Below are 23,129 nucleotides of genomic sequence, written 5' to 3'. Positions count from 1 at the left end.
TCCCTTCTATTTAGGTAACTTCTCTAGCCATTTTTTTTCTGGGTAGGTTTGCTGGTAAAAAATTTTCATAGTTTTCTTTCATCTGCATATGTCTTTATTTCCTCTTCATTCATTAAACATATTTTCACTGAATACAGAGTCCTGGATTGATGGTTGTTTTCCCTGAATACTTAAAAGATGCTATGCCACTTCCTTCTGGCCTCCATGATTTCATATGAGAAGTCTGCTGTCATACAAATAGGTAATCTAAGCAATGTGCCCCTTCTCTCTGTGGCTATCAAGTTATTTCTTCTCCCCTTTTCTAATTATATTTATGATGTGCCCTGCCATGGAGTGACTTGGGTTTATCCTATTTGGAGTCTATTCAGCCTCTTGAATATGTCTGTTTATGCCTTTCACTAATTTTAGGAAGCTTGCAGCCAACATATCTAGTCTTACTCTGCCTCTCCTCTGCTAGGACTTTTGTGCTATGAATGTTAGCTCTTCTGTTATCACTCCACATGTCCCTGAGACTCTGTTCATTTTCTTCCAGTTCATTTTCTCTCGGCTGTTCAAATTGGGTAATTTCTATCGATTTGTCCTGAAGTTTACTGATTTTGTCTTCTGTCATCTCTACTCTACTACTGAGCTGGTCCAGTGAGCTTTCTATTTTGGTGACTGTATTTTTCAGTTCTATAATTTCCATTTGGTTCTGTTTAATAACTTCTATTTCTTTGCTGAGTTTTTTTTTCGCTTGTTTCAAGAGAATTCCTAATTGCTTGTTGAAGCAATTTTATAATTTCAACATCTGATTCATGTCAACATTGGCTTCTGTTGATGGTCTTTTCTCATTCATGTTGTGATTTGCCTGGTTTGGGGAATGACTAGGGGTTTTTGACTGCTTTCTGGGCACGTTAGGTTTTATGTTACAAGACTCTGGATCCTATATAATCTTTTTCCTAGCAGCCAGTCTCTGTGTTGAGGTATAGCACAAGGGCCCAGTGGATGTGGGTGAGGTGGAAGGTCGATTCCTCGTTGAGCCCTGAAGGGGTGGAAAGCTGCCCACTATGGTCATCCCACTGGTGTTTGTGTGCAGTAGTAAAGGTATTGTCAAGAAGGTTTTCTGTTTGAGGCTACCCCCTTCCTGGCTGTTAGGCTAGAAGGAACAGGCTTTTCTTGAATTCTTTTTTTTTTTTTTAATTATTATTTTTGGTCTCTGCCTATTGTAGGTATGAGAGGGAGGGTCCTGGAGTGCTCCATTCAGACAGATGGTGGGAATCAACAAGAAAATCCAGGCAACTCATCTCATTCATTTAAGTCCAGGAAGCTCATCTTCCTTTTTCACCTTCCAGAGTCTTCCTAATCTTGTTTATTGGGTTACCTCCAGGGTTTTTTAGTTGTAAGGGGAAGAATCTGATTGGAATGTGGCTGTTCCTCATTGGCAGAATTAGATGTCTAGATACATTTTTATATTCAAAACTGCTCCAGTCTTCAATATTCACACATTTCCAAAGACAGGTTTAAATAAATGCTTAGCCTGCTTTATCTAACAATCTTTTTTGCCTTTCATAAGACTCCATACATCCAAATATCACACTGCTCCTTGTTTATTTGGGAAGCAATCTGAAGGGAGGCCGTGACCATTTTAAGCATCTTTTCTAAATTTTTATTTATTTACTTTAGACAGGGTGGGGGGCAGAGTGAGAGAGAAAGAATCTTAAGCAGGCTCCACACTCAGCACGGAGCCCGATGCAGGCTTGATCCCACAACTCTGGGATTATGACCTGAGCTGAAATCAGAAGTCAGACACAAAACTGACGGAGCCACCCACGCACCCCAAACATCTTTTCTATTTAATGTTGCAGGCAACATCACTGGACACCTATCTGAGGCTCTGGAGGATATTCCAAAGCTATAATATTGGGAATGGGGCAGAATCCAGACCCAGGCAATGGTCAAACAAGGGGAAGGTCCCTAGGAAAGTTTGGCTATAGGTTTAAATCATTCATTCCCTACAAAGTGACCATGAACAAACATTCCCTAGATACACCTGCTCTTTGAGCTACAATGCACTTCTTCTACCCTCCTAACATAAAGCCTATTACAGTGTTTCTTGCCCCTCAAATTGAAGCTTGGACATTAGCTCTGGTATAATTTTTCCTTCTCACTCTGTGTTCTAGCTGGAATGAATTTCTCCTAATCCTCTGTTGTTCACTCCCTCAGAAATGCCACCTGCACCTAAGATGGCACCAATGCCACTCCCTGCCCACTTGAGCCACGAGGGGTCTCCCCAGCACAGGCACAGCACTTCACAGAAACCTACCCTGGAAGTGCCCTGAGCCACCTCGTGGGAATCTGCTCTCCAGGAGAGGAGCAGCCCGTCATGGCAAATACAACGAAACAACACGAGTAATGGCAGCTGTGTGTCCTAGGAGGTGTGATATTGTTGCTACACAGCTAATTTGACCTAAATTGTCACCCGGCCCTGTAGGGGGTGCTATGGTGGTAGCTATAGTGGTCTGTACTCATAAGTTTAAAGATGGATAAGGGGAAAAAGGATTTATTTTATAGAAACCTACTCTGGGCATTTTCCCAGAATGCTCCAATAGGAAGAGAAACTTTTGCCCCATTTCCCAAGGTCCTCCTTTAACACATCCTTCATTTGTTCCAATGCTCAGAGCACTGAACACACAGCAGTGAGCAGACATCATCCCTGTCCTCATAAAGCTTACCTTCTAACCTGGGAGACAAGTTACCCCCATAGATACCCCAACGATTATTTAATCAACTGTAGGAAGAGCAACAACAGATTTAACAAGTGGGTTCAATTTTCTTTGAAATCTCAGCAAAAGCTATTTTCTTTCAATGGTTTCAACATAGGTATCAAGCATGACACAGGACGTACATAGAGCAAGAAAAAGTAAATCAATGCAAGTATTTCAGAACTACTGAGCTTCTGAACTCAATGTAATTATTTTATTGCCATGATTAAAGGCAATACATTTGATGAGTTCCTAAAAAGTAGAACAGAATTCGCGTCAGCCACTACCGTGAGGGAGAGTAGGCCATGCCATGACCCCTGATGCACCTGCCCAGCCACAGACCCTACCTCCTTGTTTGTCCTGTCAGCTTGCACCAATGTCCCGTTCAGGCAAGGTTCCACGTAGTGAAGCTCCTCATTATACTGCAAAGAGATGAAATAGCCAAGAGAACACAATTAACCATTTTAGTGGTACCAAATAACTTAAGGATACATGCCAACAAACAAAGAAGCAACATAACTAGGGGTTCGATTCGTTCACATAGGTGACTTTCTCAATCGGTGCCCCTATATAAAATTGTGCTTAAGTGCCCAATATTCTTTCCTTGTTTGAGGAAGGAAGTTCTAGAGCATGTGCTGATATATGGCAGTGTTCAGGGTGTATACAGTTAACTGACAGTCCTTCAGGAGTGGCTCCAAACACTGGGGCTCCGTGGCCATGACTGACAGTGCATGATCCAGGTGGGATCTAAAGAGCATTCCAAAAAAAAAAAAAAAAAGAGCATTCCAGACTTGGGTGGATATAGCTCCAGCTCCTGTCTTTGGTTTTATGGAGCCAAAGGACCCGTGTGTGGGTCACACATGAGTGACAACAGAATTGAGGAAAGGAAAGGACCTTGATATTCCCCGGTCACTCTGGGACTCTGGGAGGCTCTGTGAGTATGGGTCAGAGCACTGCTCATGAGCAGTGACACCACCTTCCACACAGGCCAATGCCGACCTTCCCATTATTTTTTATCCCAGAATACCCAGAATATGACCATTTGTTTTTGTCCAAACTCACAACTAGGGAGTGGAAATTTGAGTGCTCTCATCTTCACTTCTCTCATCAAGCATGATTCTCTGCACTGTGGCGAGGCTGGGTCCTTCTAAAACACAAATCGGATCATGCCGCATCCCGCCAATCCCATTCACACTTTCCACTGCTCTGCAAATCAGCCTTCCCAGGGTACAGTAGGGCTCTGGACACTTGGCCCTGTTGACCTTCCCAACTTCACTCATTCATTATCCCTCCCTAGAGACTTGGCACTGGCAGCCCTAACTCCCTTCCTGTCCTCTGATATATCCCATCTTGTCCTCCCACACAGGGCCCTCTGCCTGGAGCCTTGCTCCAGCATCTCCCAGCTGATTCCCATTCATCCTCTGGATCAGCTCATTCCTGCCTCCTCTGGGAAGCAGCATGTGGTGTAGGTGAGGCTCCTCTCCTGTAAACTCCCAAATCCTAACAGCCTGGTGCCTGGATCCCTCACCACAGGTGGGGCCACACCGTAAGGGTCCATATCCGGTTCCTCAGTATGTCCCCTAGTGACAACGACAGGGGTGGGCCCACAGTAGGTGCCCAACTACAACGTATTCAAATGAGTGTCATCATGTTTCCACTGCAGCGACCAAAAACCCAGCCCAGAGCTCCAGAGGAAGGGAACCAGAACCACCTCTCACAGGCCCAGCTCTCAAGCAAAGTCTGGCTAAGGGGTTTGGACTTGAAGTGTGTGGAGTGAGGACCATGGAGGGCTATGCACAGGGAAGTGGGGGAAATAAAGAGATGAGCTTGGGCCCACCGCTTCTGGACACACTACAGGGACAGACTGAAGAGGGCCAGAACTACAGCTGCTACAACAGTGACAGAGATTATCCTGTTTCAGTGCCAAGGTGCTTGCTAATAAGCAAGTAGGAGCAGTGATAATACTAATATATGCAACTCACTGTTACTGAGCCCTGACTCCACCTGGGCACAGACTAGACTTCATTCACGGGACACCTCAACCTCATGTGGTAAGCCCTTCCAATTACTCCCCCTTCACAGATGGGGAAACCGGGGCAAACCAAGGATGGCCAACTTGCCCAAAGTCCCTGGGGAGTAAACAAGGGGTGCAGTCCTAATTCAAACCCAGGTAGTCTGACCTTATAGCTACTGACCTGAGGACCTGAAAGCCCCCAATTTCTCTTCTCTGGCCCCCAAGATTCTATGCTTTCTATCAGTCTGACTTTTGCTCCCTCTTTAATCTTTGTTCTTAGTCACAGAAAAGCACTTGAAAAATTGTCGCTCAATGGTCATAGAGCTTAGATCTCCTCTGAGGAGGCATGGACTAAAAAACAAAAACAAAAACAAAAACACATTTACACGATTCTGAAATTAGCCCTTGACAAATGGGACCAAGACTTTCAGTCCACAAATGGAACATCATCTGAGGATCCAGGAAGCAATTCACAGTCCAACCTGAAGAAGAGTCTCTCCAACGTTCTCAGTCCATATTGGACTGAGGCGGGCAGGTGTTGAAAAAAGCAGCTATTTCCCCGTCCTCTGTCTCCCTTGCTGACTGAGCTGGTTGAGAGTGACAAGATGCCCATTCTTAAAGCCTGAAGCAAAACCAGACTTAGCCAATCACATCTATCCCATCCTCCTCTGCTGAAAGCATGCTTTCCTAGCTTGTCTTGAAGCTAGAGATGGTCCCTTGATTCATTCCCAGCCAACAAAATGTAAGGGTTCATTTTCTGCAAAGTTTAATGAGTTTTTTTCTTGTCATTACGGGAAAACTCTCCTCTACCCAATGGCTTCCTTCTCTCCTTCCTTCCCACTTGGGATGCCATTGTGGGGTTGTAGCAGTCATTGTGCAACAATGGGGTGACCAGATTAAGAATGGAGAGCAAAGGTCAGGAAGATAGAGCCAATGTGGGTCCTTGAGGACACTGTTGAAGCATCATACCAAACCTGCAGCCACCCTGCTCCACATCTCTTCCGTGAGATCATATGAGATGCCTATATGCTAAAGCAGCCTTTATTCAGGTGTCCTATACCTTGCAGTCCCAAACTTCCCAGTTCCATCTTCCACGTAAATTTTAAACTTCATCTACATTCTGCCGAATACATATCATCAATATTGATTCCTGGGGTTGTGTACTCAGGTGGGAGTCAGGACACTTGGGTCCACATCCTGCCCTGCCATGTACTCCCTGTGTGGCCTTGGGAAAGTCACTGAACCTTGGGTCCCAGATTCGTATACATAAGAAGGTGCTAATTCATCTTCTGTTTACCCTCCAGGGGTTCCTGTGAGGATCCAATGAGGCAACAGACCTGAAACAACTTGGCTAGTGTAAAGGTCCGTGCATGTGGGGGGCTGCAGAGGGGGCTGGAAAGTAAAGAAGACCAAAATGTTCTTGCCCTCATCAGGGAGGAACATGTGCAGTAATCAAAACCATGCTCGCCATCGCTGTGTGAGCCGTGGCCACAGTGGAGGAATCTGCTCTTCTGAACCCCCGCCAGCTTGTTAGTGGCATCATCCAAGCTTGCAGTTGACTAATTTCCCTTGACTGCATCAGGATAAAGCTATGCTGAGCAATCTGGTGTGTATCACCAAAGGGAGCTGGGCTCAGCCGTCCGTGTGAGGGAACGGTGCACACCAGGCAGCTGTGCCGAGGAGGCCCATGGGCCGTGCGTGCTCACCATGCTCGCCGCACTACCCACTGCTCCTCCCTAGGGGAACGCCAAGGGCGCCCTGTATGTGAAACTGCTTCCACGCTCCCAGCAGCTCGCCGTTGGGAAACCTTCCAGTTCCTACAGTTTAATGGATGTTCTCTGGATTTCTACTTTGTGAAACGATGATGTGGGATGGCCAGATCAATTCACAACTGAAGATCTGGTCAACTCCAGCCCTAAGATCCAACGGCCTGATAAACAGCTCTCCTTCGCCCCTACTTAAACAATCAGACATCATTAGTCTAAAAAAGAAATGGATGCAGTGCACACCGTCATCACTGGCCAGGTAGAATTCTCTTCTGCCATTTGCTTTTGCACGCTCCCACTGCTAGGAATGAACCCTAGAGAGGCGCTCAGCCATCTCTCTCTCTCCCCCCAAAGTGGGTAGTCCTTCCTGTAAATCTCGGGGAAATGGGAAGAGTGTCTTAGCACGGTGGGAGAGAGCTGAGGCAGCCCCGGAGATGGTCAAGCCAGTCCACCAACTACGTACTAAGAAGGTAGACAAAGAATTTTCACCCCTTAAAGAGCTAGGACTGCCACATGGTCACATCTGTTTCTTTCTCCCCTTCTCCTTCCTTGCTGGCTCTCCTCTTCTGATTCACACAAGGGTAGAGCAGTAGAGCTAAAGCAACAGAGGCAGACAGCCCCGAGTTCAAATCCTGGCTCTGCCACACACCAGCCGGGTGACCTTGGCCAAGGCTTCTCAGCTCTCTGAGTCTCAGTATTTGTGTTGGGGAAATGGGAATTGTAACTGGATTTCCCCCCGTGAACTCACTGTGAGGATGAAAAGAGGTAAGTGGGTGAAGAGTCAACACAGAACTCAGCATATAAGAAAGAGGAAGACGGCATCTGGATGCACAAGCACAAGGAACCAAGAAAATATATACGTGAGTGTCATGTGTGCTACGAGAGAGAAAGACCAACAGATGTGGCCTCCAACTGGAGCTGACATTTGCTGAGTAGGAAGGGGGTGTTGAGGACAGGGGTCACAGGCCCCGACCTCCCCTGGAGAGCGAGGCGCTGCGTTCGTTGGACATAAGTGCTGCGGCCATAGGCCCACGTGACTGTCTAAATAAATACCCAAGATGGAAACCACCACGGTGCATGGCTGCACACTGTCCCACTCCATGCCACACTCTGAACCCTCTCAGTGACGGGGGTCTGTGGCAGACATGGAGTCAAGACAGTGCAGCTGGCTTACTGCCAAATCCCCTCCCAGGAAGGCATCTGCCACTGGGCCCTTTGTTCCTTTGTTTGTTCACTGAATAGTAACTAACCTGCTAGGTGCCATAAAACATAAAACACTGACTAAACTTGCACGTGAACATCATTGCAGAGTTCTCATGAGCCACTTTTTCCTACTTGTATCCATAAAAGAATATGCTCATTACATCCAAAGATATTGCTTTGGAAGATACTGTTTCTCCTTTTCATGATAAAAAGTGCATATCTATGATGCTGCCATGGTCCATCCAAAAAACAAAACCAAGCTTGATGTAAACCCGTGGTCTTCTTCAGGGATTAGACTACCACCCACTCTTCTCTCCTCTCGGGAACTGTTCCTCCCGTCCTCCCAGGCCAACCACACAACTCTGGGCTCTGACAGTGAGGAGGACATGTCACCACCTGCCTTTTCCTTCCTTCTGCACAATCCCGGTAGGCATTCGTTACCTCTGTCATTTTAAAGACACAGCAAAATCCTCAATGGGAAGTTTAATGATCTGAAATAGGAAAGGCGAGGTTTAGGTTTCATTAAATGAATGGCCGGAATGTGCTGGAGGAGGATCTAAAAATAAAGAGTTAAGTGGGCCGGGCTCGCCCACCAAGGCTCACACAAGTTTTGGCACTGGTGTAGGATCGTGCCACATGTTGGCTCACGAAAATCGAAGCCTAGAGCCCAGGAGTGAAAACCAGCTGACTCTGGGCTCTGGATGATATTGAGAACTCAACCCTACTTCGTGCCGGAAGCTGGGCCGGAGGATGAAAGCAATGGAGCTTCCAGGCCTAACAGAAGAAGACCATTAACTGCCTAAAAAAGAGGATGAGGGGAGACCTAATCAAGAAGGGGAAAACTTTAGGGGGATGTCCCTATACATCACTCTGCAGCTGACCCTCCACGTCCTCCGCTGCCTCCAGGTAGAGTTCCAGTTCTTCGTGTGGGTTGGTCTGGCCTGCCTCTCTCAATCCAGCCCCGTTCTTTTTATCATCAACCCCCCCCCCCCCGGCCCTCACCCCAGCCACCAACTCCACCTCCCACATTCCCCACCCCCCTTCCAATGCGTCCAGAAAATAAGCTCCTTTCAGGTGTTCCCACCAGGCCCAGCCCTTCAGGCCCGTACTTCCTGGGGGTTGGAGAGGAGTGACTACCTCCTGCAAAGAGCAACTTCCTCCTCACCTGTGCATTCTCCCCACCTATCCCATCCCCTGCAGAAGCCCCCTACCTTATTGTTCCCTTAGTCATCACTTTTTCTAAGACACCATCACTGAGTCCCCAGCCTGCCCAGCTCTGTGCCCTCCTAGAGCCCCTCACTGCACCCTCAAAGATCACACTGCTCCGACTCTGCCCTGAGCACCTGCTTCCTGGATGTCTCTCTCCATACCCAACACTCACACACACAAAACCTCAAGGTCCACAACCTGTCTTCTTTAGTTGCAAAGGCAGCCTTAGTACTTAACACTTCACTCTTAGCACTCAATAGTATTTGTTGAAAGAATAAATAATCAGAACAAAGAGATGAAAGACAAAGATATAGAGAAGATTATGGAGGGAAAAGAGGCACAAACCTAGGGGGTTAAAACTGACACAGAGGAAACAACAAAAAACAACAAAAAAAGAGAATCTCTATCCCTTTCAAAAAACAGATAAACAAAAAGTAAATGAAGTAAGTGGGTACATTTTAGAGAATCCTAAGTTACACACACACACACACACACACACCCCAAACCACAGAATTACAAGGCTGGCATGCTCATGCAGGGCAAGAAACTGATGCAGAATTGCTGGAACTCCATTAAATATTTATACGGTTTTATTATTGGGCGCGCTTTTGATTAAATAACCTTTCGAATGAAAATGTGTAGGGTTTATGTAATGAAGCAGATGAGCCCACAGTATTTTCAGCAGTACAGGCATCCCAGGGATCTTCTGCATTAGAGGAGCTTCCTGTGTAATTTGAAACACAACTGGACGTAATTAGTAGTACAGAACAAATGAGCACTGAAAGAAAATACCAGCCTCATACTTTTAATACGGAATCGATTACTTGAAAGAGTAAATCCGTAGCAGACAAAGCACTGGAGGAACGGTTCTAAAGAAAATTCTGCAAATTAAAACCAGGGCACCAGAAAGTTCTGGGTTGAACTAACAAATGGTGCTCTTCTCTATTCAACTCGGCACAAACACAGGCTGCAGGAAGCATTTAAATTGATTTAACAATATCAGTCCAGTTAATACTGTGTTCGTTTAATGCATGGCTTAGGCTTCTGTAAAACCATTTTTCAAATTTCAGCATCGGACAGAATTAGCACCCTCATTTTTATGATAATATTGTTAATTTAATGCATGGCTTGTAGTTAGACTTCAAAGCAAATCAGAAAAATATGCCTTTTCTCTTGTCAGTGACATCTCTCTTCATGCACCAGTGGTTTGACCTTAAATTTTAACTTTGGCTGCACAAAATCACTCTCTTATTTCTTATATTCTTTTATAATTCACCCATTTAGTTCATCAGTCTTAGATTTTGCAATACCCTGTCCGTGAAAGCTAAAACAGTTTCTAACATTATCGTTTCACATTTACTCTCTGGAAAGACCTGAATTGGAAGCTTTTCAGTATAATATATAAGATGCATTTAGCCAATGAGCTTAATACAAACACGCACACGTGCACACAGGACTGACACAGCCAAGGAAAGACTCTTACTATTTACATCTTCTCCCCGCTTCCCTTATTAAGGCACTGAAAACCAAGTGGCAACGATGAAGTAGATCTGTATAAACAAATACCTAGGATGCACATGGGCTTCCAACACTGAAAAACGAGAGTGTATTCTTTACTTCTCTCTGAAACTCTGAAATGTCTCCTCAAACATCTACCCAACGAGCAGGAGAAAGTGGACAGTGTAATGAAGGGTGAAATGATCATGTCCTCTCCCATAAATGGACTCCAGCTGACAAGAACAGGGCACTCAAACAGATTTGCGGGGCATTCTGGATGGAGTTTCAAACCTCCCATCGTCCTGCACGTACAAGAATCTGCAGCAGGGTCTCCCTCTAGGCGGAGGCAAGTAACCATTCTCAACAGACTGAAAAACCTACATACAGCATCTTACTCGAGCAATTTTACCAGCGTAGAAACCGAAGGTAATGGAGGAAAAAAACACCACCATGATGTGGCAAGGCAACATTGGTGAAACATATTTAGGATTGAGAGAGACAATTCAAGGGAATGAACATGGACGTTTGCCAATTACAAATCCACTATTTAGAACTCTCAAAATGTTGGCGTCATGGACTGAATGTTTGTGCGCCCTCCCCACAGTTTCATGTTGAAGCCTTAACCCACAATGTGGAGATGGGGCCTTGGGAGGGGATTAGGGCTAGGTGAGGTCATGAGGATGGGGCTTCGTAACTGGCACCTGCGTGAGAGGAGACAGGATAGAGCTGGCTCCCTCTTTCTCTCTCTCTCCGGGAACATACACCATGAGAAGGTGAATGGCTGTCAACGAGCCAGGAAGGGAAGCCTCACAGAAACCAAACCCTACTGGACCTTGATATTTGACTTTCCAGCCTGTACAACCGTGAGAAAATAAATTTCGGTTGTGTAAGCTACCCACATTATGGTATTTTGTTACAGCGGATGGAGCTGAGTACTAAAGGCATACCTTGTTTTATTGTGCTTCCCAGAGTCTGCGTTATTTTCACAAGGTTACTTTCTGAAGGTTTGTAGCAATTTTCTGCAGGGCAAATCTGTGGGCACCATTTTTCCAATAGCATTTGCTGACTTTGTGTCTGTCTGTCACATTTTGGTAATTCTCGCACTATTTCAAACTTTATTATTACTATTATTATATTTGTTATGGTGATCTGGGATCATCAATGAAAGCTCAGATGATGGTTAGCATTTTTTAGCAATGAAGTATTTTTAAATTAAGGCACATACATTGTTTTTTAGACCCAATGCTATTGCATACTTACAGACTACATTGTCATGTAAACATAACTTTTATATGCACTGGGGAACCAAAAATTTGCCTCGTTTTATTGCGATATTCACTTTACCACAGTGGTCTGGACCCAAACCCGCCATACCTCCAAGGTATGCCTGTGCAGTTTCTAAGTGTGTAACCATTATAAGACCCTACTTAGTGGACATTCTCGTAATACCTAAGTATATGCATGCCTCTTGGTGCAGCAATTCCACTTCCAGATATTATTCAATAGAAGCACACCCAACCCTGCAAGAATCCATGCCCAAGTCCATTCTCTGCAGCACTCTCGAGCAGAAAAGAGACCCAGAACAGCATGATGTCCAGCAAAGGGGGACTGGTTAAATAATTAATGTCAACTACAGGGTGATGAAATGCTCTGCTCTTCAAATACACTTGCTTACAATAAAAGCATAGAAGCAAGTTGCCGAGTATTCTGGAAAACAGGATTCTACTGCTGGGGAAAAATTACGTATGTTCATATACTTGGAAAAACTTGGAATATGTGGCAAACAGCAAGAGAATAGCAACTTTTCTGATTGTTTAAAATTTTTACATAAGTTGCCTGTAATAAAACAATCAACGTGTAAAAGTCATTGTTAATTAGTGGTTCCTTTTCTCATCCTGGGGCTTTTAATATAAATTCACTAAAGAATTTGATCCATTCTCTTACCCCTTAGGGGGACAGCCTTCACAATTTTAGTATCGAGGCTTCAAATAAAAAAGTTCAGAGTATCTTCCTAATTGTCCAAATAATTATGTAAATGGTCTTGAAGTTGATCATTTATGTTGAAAACTAACAAGCAGATGTACAGTGAGGGTTAATGGGACCTCTAATGGGTTTCTTTATATAAGGGGACAATTTGGGGTAAAAAAAAAAATAATTAATTTTCTTCCTTAACTATTCTATAATAACTAGCATGTCTGCTTTTAATTATCTTAATCACTCCGTCTTCATTATTGGGTTGACACTGTTTGTATATCTTAATGAACTTACAGAGATTATTTCAATCGATTGGTTTTGTTAACAGAACAATAAATCCTGACTGATAAAGGATCCACAATGTAATTAGTTAGCACTTCTTATTATGCTAATTTCTGATACTTCTGTAATGAGTAATTAAAGATTAATAAGAAAGATAGTCCCAAATTAGCTGCTTCTTATCTGTAAATGCTTCAGGATGTGTGGGGATCAGGCTACATTTGCATATTCACAATGAGACTGGTAACTAGAGTAACTTTTCTGAATTTAGAAACCCAAAGTTCTGTCTGAAAGTTTCCTTAAAGAACTGTGCCCTGGGGCCATAGAATTTCACAGCAAGATGTTTGAGTCACTCAACTATGATCTCTTCACTTCTGCTCAGGAAGCAGGATGAGGTAAAGCCAGACAGTTTCTGAGTTGTTACTGGGCCACTTTTTCTGGCTGTGTGACCTCTAGCTGGTATCTTCTTTTTATTATTCTTTTTATTATTATTATTATTATTAAACTTATTTTAAGAAAGAGAGAGCCTGCACATGCAGGCAGTGGGGGATGGGCGGGGGGGGAGGGGCAGAGAGAGAGGGAAACAGAGAATCCTAAGCGGGCTCCATGCTGACAGCACAGAGCCCAACGTGGGGCTCAAACTCATGAACCATGAGATCATGACCTGAGCCAAAATCAAGAGTTGGACATTAACCGACCAAGCTGCCCGGGCACCCCTAGATGGTAGCTTCTACCTGTCGGTTCCTCTGTGTCCATGCCCCAGAGCTGGGGTGAAGATCCCATGAGATCCCCCACATGGGGCACTCATGAGAGCTGGCATAAGGTGGGCGAGGCAGCTGCAGGGATTATCCTTTCAGCAGTATTTACACTCTTACTATTTGCCAGGCACTGTCTCGGGCACTGGGTATAGTTGAATAAATAAACAAGCCTAACCCCTGCTCCCATGGAATCTATTGTTCTCCTTCTCTTCCTTTTCTTCTTTAGGGCTTTTAAAAATCTGAAGCTACAAATCATGGTGGCCCACAGCTGTGCCTTCCTGCTCAGTCTCATCAGAAGCATGTGGGCAGGACACTAATTCGAGCCATTTAAGTGCCATTTAAACACCCGTGCCCTCTGCCTCGCCAATAAAAGTAGGCTCTGTGCCCATGCAGAAGGCTGCCTAGATACAGGATCCCATGATGACACATCTGCTCAGGAGCCTGGGGAAGCCACACAGACCACAGCAGGGGCATGCTTGGAGCCTGTCTGCACTACTCTTCAAACAACACCCTTTCTTTCATGTCCTGCCATTGGGGAGGGGGGGGCTCCTGTGCCACAGCTCAGGTAGTCCTGGCAGCAACTCTGCAGGTAATGTGATTACTCAAGCTTCAGCTGACAGTTTGCCTCAAGATGTGCAGCTTGCTGTATGGGACAGAACTATTCAAAACTAAGTCCCAACCCCAAAGCACACACTCTGTTCACCACACCACGCTGCCTTGACTGACTTTTGCAGCCACTCAGTGTCCTAGGCAGAGGTGGGGCGGCAAAGCACAGGTGACTACTAGGCAGGAGCTCCTGGTAAAGTACTCAGGGAAAAGAAGCAGGCTTGTTGTGGCTATAGTTTTTGGAAAAAGAGTAGGAGGGACATAAGGTGCGTGATGAGACTCACACCAGAGAATTGGGGAGAAGAGGAAAAAGAGCTGGAGATGGAATTCAGAAGCCATTGCTCCTTTCCAGGAAGCATGTTATTACTATCCTGTTTGGGTCCCGGGTCTCCCACCTCCCCGTTCTATAACCCTGGGCAAGTCACTGACCCTCGCAACCCCAGCAGCCTCATCGGAGAAAATGCAAAAACCATGCTAAAATTGCCGTGAGGAACAAAAGATCACGCAAATATGAAGGGTAAGCGAATGGCATTCAGTATGCACTTAATAAACGCACTTTTGTTTATGAAGCTGAGACAAAGGGTTCTGTGAGCCTTAAACAGCTCTCTACAGTGTAGTTGTTTTGTCATCGTGATTAGTATTCCTATCATGGTCTTCAGACCAAACCAGCTTAAAGTTAATCTCCACTAGCCGTCTGAGGAATATCTTGCAAGACCTAATTCCCCAAGGTTCTGAAAAGGTTGGCTCCCCAGGAAAACCAAATCTGGTGCTACTCTTCCAGATGGCAGTGCCTGAGTGCGAGGTGAGGAGAGGAAATGTGCTCAACTGCTTTCCCAGACTCTGAAAGCCATTCCAACATCGTGATTCAGGGAGCTCACATGGGGCTAACTGGTCCTCATCTCGGGCAGGACTTCTAATGTTGTGTGTACAAAAGCAATAAGAATGTGAACCGGTTGCTGCTAAAAGATCAAATGAACCCAAAGCGCAGAGAAAGCACGAAACAGCTGCACTCACAGCAATTATGTTGAAAAAGTCATCATCCCCCAGCGTATCCAGAATAGATGAGACGGTTTGCTTCGCAATAGTCAGACGGAGCCCTTTCATGCTGCCACTGACGTCCACTAAAATGACCACGTCTTTCGGAGAAGTCGCTGCTTGGATGTACCTAGGTCAGGGGAAAATTAAGCAAAAAATGAATTACGAACCTCTCCACAAGTTCTCTTTAAAAAGTAACTAAGAGGTTTGACCATTTCCTACCATTTTCGGTTCCTGCAGTCAAAGGCAATGACTCCATTCTCATCTGGTTCCCATTTAATCCCTAGAAGAAAAATAGAGTTATGAGAAACCCAGGAACTCCAAATATTTATTCATAGCATTTCAAGGCTGCTCTGCTTTGCTGATTGAACAGACAGGGTGAAAAATCACATGCAATGACCAGCTCATCACATGCTCCATCACCGGCTCAGGGAAGGTGCTTCAGGGCTAGAACACTATAGCAAACATGGCCTTAGCTCAGTTGCTTTAAGGCCTGCTGGAGAGTGGGGACATCTTCAGTAACGTTTGTCTCTCAGGGAAGGACAGGACTCCAGCCCCTTCCCGTGGCTAATGATGAAATTAGCCAAGGTCATTTCTCACTGTCCCGCAAGTTGTTGAACCTGGCAGCATCACTCATAGACTTCGGGGCAGAGTCAGGCCATGTCTCTGGGTCCAGGTAACGCAATGTGTGTAGCATGGCAGGTAGGAGCTCAATACATTTCCATCTTAGAATATACACAGGCCTGGGGCGCTTGGGTTGCTCAGTTGGTTAAGCGTCCAACTTTGGCTCAGGTCATGATCTCATGGTTTGTGAGTTCAAGCCCCGCGTCGGGCTCTGTGCTGATAGCTCTTCAGATTCTGTGTTTCCCTCTCTCTCTCTGCCCCTCCCCTCCCCTGCTCATGCTCTGTCTCTCAAAAATAATAAATAAACATTTAAAAAAAAAGAATATACACAGGCCTGTCTTCCCCTCACTCTTGTATTTACCATCAGGAATACTGGCCTGGCTTTCTACAACTGAAATGGGAAAAAATGGTCCTAATTATGCTGCATTACAAAGTTTGAATTTCAGGCTTTGAAGCCCGGGGAGTTTTCCCCATGTGTAAGATAGGATCCCATATCCTTCATCTTGTGGTTTGCAGACTGGTCGGGATACATCCAAGGTTAACATTCTCTATTGACAACTTGGTTTTTAAGAATAAAATTTCATTTAAAAAGAAAAGTGCTCCCTAAAAATAAGATAGCAAATCATTGTTTTCAACCATTAATGCTGCTCAGGAATGGATTTGAAAAACAGACATTAGAGTTAAGAAAATAAAAAGAGAAAACTGATTTTCACAGGAGGAAATCCTGACTCAGATGGTAGCAGTGGGAGTCTCCTTTCCAGTTACTGATGGCCAACTTTCTGGACCACACTGAAATAATAATATGTGTCTGATAACACTCCCAAATTATTACTCAGAAAACCATGAGATGGCCGTTTGTTACCCAAAAATCATTTTATTCTGTTCTCCTTGTACCTACATGTCCCACCTACAAATGGGCCTAATGTAAAGAGTTTCCTGTACCAAATCAGAAAACAGAAGTATGAGAAGCCCCTGCCAATTGAAGGTCATTAGGCAATGAAGGTAAAGTAAAACTGACATGATATTGCACACCAAGGGACAAAAACACAATTTATTTAAAATATAATGGAAGGGCACCTGGGTGGCTCAGTAAGTTGAGTGTTTGATTCTTGATTTTGGCACAGGTCATGATCTCACGGTTCATGAGATCAAGCCCCGAATTGGGCTCTGCACTGACAGAGCAGAACCTGCTTGGGATTCTCTCTCTCCCTCTCTCTGAGCCTTTCTCCTGCTTGCACATGCTCTCTCTCTCTCTCTCTCTCTCTCTCTCAAAATAAATAAATAAACGTTTAAAATAAAATAAAATGAAATAAAATAAAATAAAATAAAACGGATACACTGCTTTGTGTAAAGCCAAGTATAGTTAGGATAGCATGGTCTTAACACACACTGAAATTCTACCCATGATGAGGCCAGGTAATGTTCCAATTTATAATTTCACAAAGAATTGGCTTTAGCCCAAATAACGATAATTATTTTATAACGTGTTGACCCATGGTAGACCTTCAGCGGATGTTCGTTTCTCAAATTAAATTGTGGTGACTGTTCTTAGACAAGGACTGTGTCTGATCCTGCTTCACTCCTCCCCACTTTGCTGTCCTTCCTCCCCATCTCAGCCCCATCTCTGTGTGCCCCATTGGGACAAGAAAATGTGCAATTCTTTTTACAGTTCCAGCATTTAGGCTAGGGCCTGGGAGGAAGGGATTAATGACACTCAGTGCTCTCCTTTTGGATTGAGATCATTCCCCTGCACCTGCACGTGGGCTTGTAACTCCTTCTAAGCACTGCCCTACTAGGTGCTTTTTGAAAAAGTTGACATGAAATGAGTCTGTTGGGAAAACCTTATAAAGGATATAATTCCAAGGAAAGTGGAACAGATGGGACAACCCCAGAGCCTTGACTGGGAAGGACAGGCCTGGCCCCTGCCTGCCCTCAGGAAGCCTCATGCTGGGCAGGGAAGCTGGCAAAGGATAAGAAATCCCAGGAACCAGAGATGTCACAAAGGAGAAGTGCCTGAGGCTACATTAGTGTACAAAACGGGATTCCAATCTCTAATGGGAAGAAGGATCTTCTTCAAATTGAGAGCAGAATGATGGTATATTAGTTTTCTAGAGCTGATATAACAAAAGTCCTATAGATTGGGTGGCTCAACAGAAAAGAACTCTCTCTCAGTTCTGGAGGATAGAGGTCTAAAATCAAGGTGTCGACAGGGCCTAGGGAAGACCCCTCCCTGTGTCTTCTCAGTTTCTGCTGGCTCCCAGCAATCTTTGGTGATCCTTGACTTGTTGCTTCATCACCCCAATCTCTGCCCCTGTCTTCCCTCTGTGTCAGTCCTTTCCTCTTATAAAGGTATCAGTCATACTGGATTTAGGGTCTACTCTAATTCAGTGTGATCTCATCCCAACTTACTTATTTACATCTGCAAAGACCTTAATTCCAAGTAAGGCCACATTCTGAGGCTCCAGGAGGACATAAATTTGGAGGGAAATATTATTCAACCCACTACATATGGGTAGGACTCATAAAACAAAAGTGGTGGCCACAGGGTGAACAAGAATATCCCAGGCATAAAGAATGAAATGTGCAAAGGTCCTGAGATTGAAAAGAGCATGTCAAGTTCAAGGAACTGGAGGAATTCTGGTATGGCTGTGCATAGAGAATGTCTCTGACAAAGGAAAGGAGCCTGGGTGGCAGCAGGAACCATGAGACCCAGGCCTTTCCTGGTCAGGACGTGAGGTATACATTGAGTGGGGATTAAGACAGTACCTTGAGACAGTTCTAGGCATAGTGGCCTAAGGTAGAACAATAAAGGTCATAAGTTGACTCAAGTCAGGACTGGATGAGCACCGAGGAGACATCTTGCCCAAACCAGGCACTTGGGTCAAAATTTTCAACTCATAGCAGGGACTCCAGTCTCTCAGAGTTCAAAAGATTTTCCTGAGATTGCCAGTTATGGCCATTGGCCTTATTTCCCAAATGCCATGTCACCATGCTCTTCCTTACACAGGCGTTACGTGAAGATGTCCTATGAGAAGTCCTCCGGGATGTCAGCATGAGTTGAATGAATAAAAGTAAAACCGGTTTCTATGCCATGGGATGGATACTGTGGGCCTTTAATCTGTTTATAGCATCTTGAATCTCCATAAGTGGCTCAGCAGAGGCAGCATTTACCAAACTAATTGGACCACTGAGCCCTTCCTTTCCCAATCTCAAAACAAAATGTGTTTTTGGAGGCAAACATCAGGCAACCCTGTCTCAGCTGGTACTATCTCCCCTAGGATATATCAACTTTTCAGTATATAATTTTTTGTACACACAGATATTTTGAAACTGTTCAAAGAACTTTAAATCACCGAGAAATAACAGTTGGCTCATCTTAAATCTTTGAGAACCAGGAAATTGATACGTAGCCAAGAAGCACCCCATGAGCTATATAATTTCTGGAATTGCCACTATGCCTTTTGGGATCCCACCCAGGTTGGTTGGGGAATGAATCTCAAGATAAAAGGAATTATGTAGTCATTGGCTCAGGAAGACTTTGAGGAGGGAAGCAATAGAGAAAAGAAAGGGAGCATAGCTTTGTAATGTATTTATGCCAGTTCCCTACTTAGTCACTGTGTCCCACCGACTATAGCCAGTGACCAGCTTCTCACAGAGGCAGTAACTCTACTGTATCTGAGGAGGCAGGGCTGCTACTAACAGTGTGATGAGACCAATATGTCTGGTAGATTTTGGTCCACTGAATGATTCATTCATTCAAAAATATGTACTGAACACCTATACAATATGTTATTGTTGATGATGGTACCAGAGTGATAGCCAAATGTCTCTGTCCTCCTGGGGCAGATATCTTAGCAAAGGAGATGGGGATTGAAAGCCTGATGGCTCAGGATTACAGGCCAGAATTCATATTTTATAGATTAAGAACTGCCATAAGAACAAAGCATGAAAGAGGTGCTGAAAATATTAACACCATTACCAACTCCCTCCTATCCTGCTGGTGTGGCTTGGTCAGTTAACCCCTTGGTCTGCTTTCTCATTGGTAAAGTGCATTTTATAGTAGCCCCAGCCCATAGAATTATTGAGGATTAAACCAGACAATGCTTGTATAGACACCTAGGACAGTGCTCAATAAATGATGGTCACTATCACTATGATCAGCATTAATATTAATATTATATTAATATTAACCGTACTCCCAAAGACGCCCAAGGATGATAATGAAATAAGCAGAGCTTTGATAAGGCCTGAGTAACAAATCCTGCAGAGCTCAAAGACCTGTTATCTGTATTTTGTTGCTGTTGTGGCTGTTGCTGTTCAGAAGAGCCTAACCAGAGTTCTCTCTCTGCTCAGTGAGACCTTTTTGTAATACAGGATCTAAAAGTAGGCCAGTACCTTGGAAACTGGGTATCAGACTACAAAAGTCTTTACCCATAGAGTTACACAGCTGAACATGCCAGCTACTAGCCACATGTGCCTGTTTAATTTTAGATTTAAGTTAACTGAAGTTAAATAAAACTCATATTTTAGTTCCCCTGTCTTTGCTAGGCACATCTCACATGCTCAATAGCCACATGTGGCCGTTGGTTACCATAACAGGTGCTATAGATATAGAACACTTATATCATCCAAAAGACAGCACATGGAAGTGTTGTCACATGGCTAAAGGCCCTACACTGAACTTGTAAAGGCCTGTGTAAATCTATTCAGAAAGAGACAACATCATCCCAGGTACTTTATTAGGTTGATGTTGACTAAAATCCCCCTTCGGAGAACTCCATGCTCCCACCTACAGAAGTTGAGATTGTCCTCCTTCTTAGTGATCCTCTAGCACCTTCTATTTCCCCCATGTTAGCATTAAACACACTGTACCATCATGACCTGTTCACCTGTCTGTCTCCCTCATGTTCCCTGTTCCTTTCTTTGGGGATCCCCGCCAGGCAAGGCCACAGTAATGTAATCCTGATCAATCCCCATGGTTTCAGATGGCTAGCTCTACCACTGTCCAGTCTCCCTCACTTGAGGCTGTGGGCATGTGACCCAGACCAGAATAATCCTTGGTCTTACATCTAAGCCACTAGGACAGATGCTCTCTCTTCCTCTGGGACCATAGTGAGAAATAATCCTGCAAGCACACAGCCATATTCCCCATCACTAGGAGATCACCTGCCAGTGAAACATGGTCAAAATAGAGGAAGGTGGAGAGGAAAGAGGGAAGGAAAGATTCAAAATCCAAATGACAATGCTGAATACTGGATCCAACCATGTCTCAAAACAGCACATTCCCTAGAATTCAAGTTACCTGAGCCAATAAATGTATTCCTTGCCAGAGCTAGCTAGAATGCAGTTTCTGTCACTTGCAACCAAAATCCTGAGGAATGCATTTTCCCACAAGAGGGAACTTCATGAGGGCAGAGACCTTTTCTATTAAGTTCACCATTTTAGCCTCCCATAGTGCTTAGAACAAAACAAGAACTCAGCACACACTGAATGAAGAATGAAGAAATATCCCTTCTCTTTAAGAACATGCAGACTTACCACTGATTCATACTATTATACCACTCTAAACATGGAACGAAGTTTCCTGAAGATAAAAAATCCTAGCAAAAAAATGTCCATGAGTCATTCTTCTAACAATCATTTTGTGTCCAAGAGACAAGAGGTGTGTTTTCTGTTCAGAACCAAGCACTGAGTGACCACAAGACATTAATAGGGCAGTGAGACACCATAGGACCATGACTCGTGTCTTTACTAGCACAGAAAAGATGCAGGAATTTTACAAAGTTAAAATTCTGCCACAAATGTCACAAACATGGTAAGTATTTCTGAGTCGATGGCTCTGACTGATTAAAAACCTTGTACATAAATTCATTTCCCCTGTTAGACACACCCTTCATGAGGATGTCCTTTTGTTATGAACTGGATGTTTGTCCCTGCCACCAAATTCATAGGTTGAAAACTAACATGACCCTGTGTGACAGTATGCAGAGGTGAGGCCTTCCGGAGGTACTTAGGTTTAGATGAGATCAGAAGGATGGAGCTCCCATGGTGGGATTAGTGCCCTTCTAGGAAGAGTAAGAAATACCTGAGCTTTGGCTCCCTACCATGTGCAGCTACAAGGAGAAGGTAGCCATCTGCAAGCCAGAAAGAGGGCTCTCACCAAGAACCAAGTCTGCCAGCACCTTGATCTTAGGCTCCCCAGACTCCAGAACTATGAGAAATGAACACCTGCTGCTTAAACCACCCAGTGTGTGGTATTTTGTTATGGCAGCCTGAGATGTCTACTGCACCCCCCCCCCGTTTTTTTTTTTCAAATTTCCTCATGACCATAGTTTAAGGACTTCCTGCTGGCGGAGACAATAGATGATCTATGGTTTCTTCTTATTGGCTCCACCCTCATCCAAACACCACGTGGTAAGATGGTAAGAGGTCCCTGTAGCTTCGTCTATGGATCAGCCCTCCCCCGCGCTTTATTTTCAGCAACATCTGCGTTAAATTTGCTCTCTGTTGAGTGTATCAAAACAGATTGCAATTTGGTGACACTGGAACTTTAATAGACCACTGTTTATTATAACATTATCTTTACTAGGATGCTTATTGTTTAAATTTCTGTGAGCTCCAGGAGGAACCACGTGTGCCCCGCTGAACACAACTCTTGGGAAATGTCGAATAATCTGGCAAAGCAGACACTTGGCAGGCAAGTCTCAGGGGACAGATGCTGTGTGCAGGGCAAACGGCTCCTCGAGGCAGAGGCTGGCGGTCTCTGTGCCTCAAAGTGGGAAGACATCAGGTGCCTAGTCTTACTTAATGAAAACATAAAAGTCTCCACTTAATTGCTCCAAGATTATGCCGAGAGATTTTTCCTTCTTTTAGGTTGAGCTTGTTAATTTCTGCAGCTGTGATGTTGGCACAATTGCAGCCTCGAGTCCTGTTTTCACAACTTGTGAGCAAAATTAAAACTTCCCTTCTTAATTAAAATTCAAACCAAGCCAGAATTAAATTCTTATTGCAAAGCGGAGGTCTGGGGAGGCCTCAGGAACACCTGTTCCAAAGGTATGATGGACAAACTCTGATGAACATACCATCTGAGGGTGCTTTTGGCGGCCCTGAAGATGAGCTGGTGCCATCGGCGGTGCTTGGGCCAGTCCGAGCTCTTCCTCCGAGGCGGTCAGCTCTGGAGTGGGGAAACCTCAGTTCATAGTTTCCATTTCTCTTTTTTTTCTATTTTTTTTTAACATTTATTCATTTTTGAGAGACAGGGTGCAAGCAGGGGAGGGGTGGAGAGAGAGGGAGACACAGAATCCGAAGCAGGCTCCAGGCTCTGAGCTGTCCGCACAGCGCCCGACACAGGGCTCAAACCCGCGAACCGCGAGATCATGACCTAAGCCGAAGTCAGACGCTGAACCGACTGAGCCACCCAGGC

The 23,129-nt window shown here is 44.6% G+C and overlaps 1 protein-coding gene across 4 annotated transcripts in view; it reads right to left on the bottom strand.

The window, feature by feature from the left end:
* The window catches only part of CACNA2D3 (calcium voltage-gated channel auxiliary subunit alpha2delta 3), an 859,023-nt gene that overhangs the window by 449,059 nt on the left and 386,835 nt on the right, over positions 1-23,129 (bottom strand). For all 4 annotated transcript variants that reach the window (XM_053897956.1, XM_053897957.1, XM_053897958.1 and 1 more), the window contains 3 exons: positions 15,305-15,365; positions 15,062-15,212; positions 3,089-3,163 (listed from right to left, as the gene is read on the bottom strand). In XM_053897956.1, coding sequence (XP_053753931.1) covers positions 3,089-3,163; positions 15,062-15,212; positions 15,305-15,365 — 287 coding nt within the window. The remainder of the gene's footprint in view (positions 1-3,088; positions 3,164-15,061; positions 15,213-15,304; positions 15,366-23,129) is intronic.

This window comes from Panthera pardus, unplaced genomic scaffold (assembly GCF_024362965.1).
Source record: "Panthera pardus isolate Hobbes unplaced genomic scaffold, ASM2436296v1 HiC_scaffold_8, whole genome shotgun sequence".
Classification (NCBI taxonomy): domain Eukaryota; kingdom Metazoa; phylum Chordata; class Mammalia; order Carnivora; family Felidae; genus Panthera; species Panthera pardus.
The sequence above is the reverse complement of the archived record's forward strand: the minus strand, read 5'-3'. Positions and strand labels throughout refer to the sequence as shown.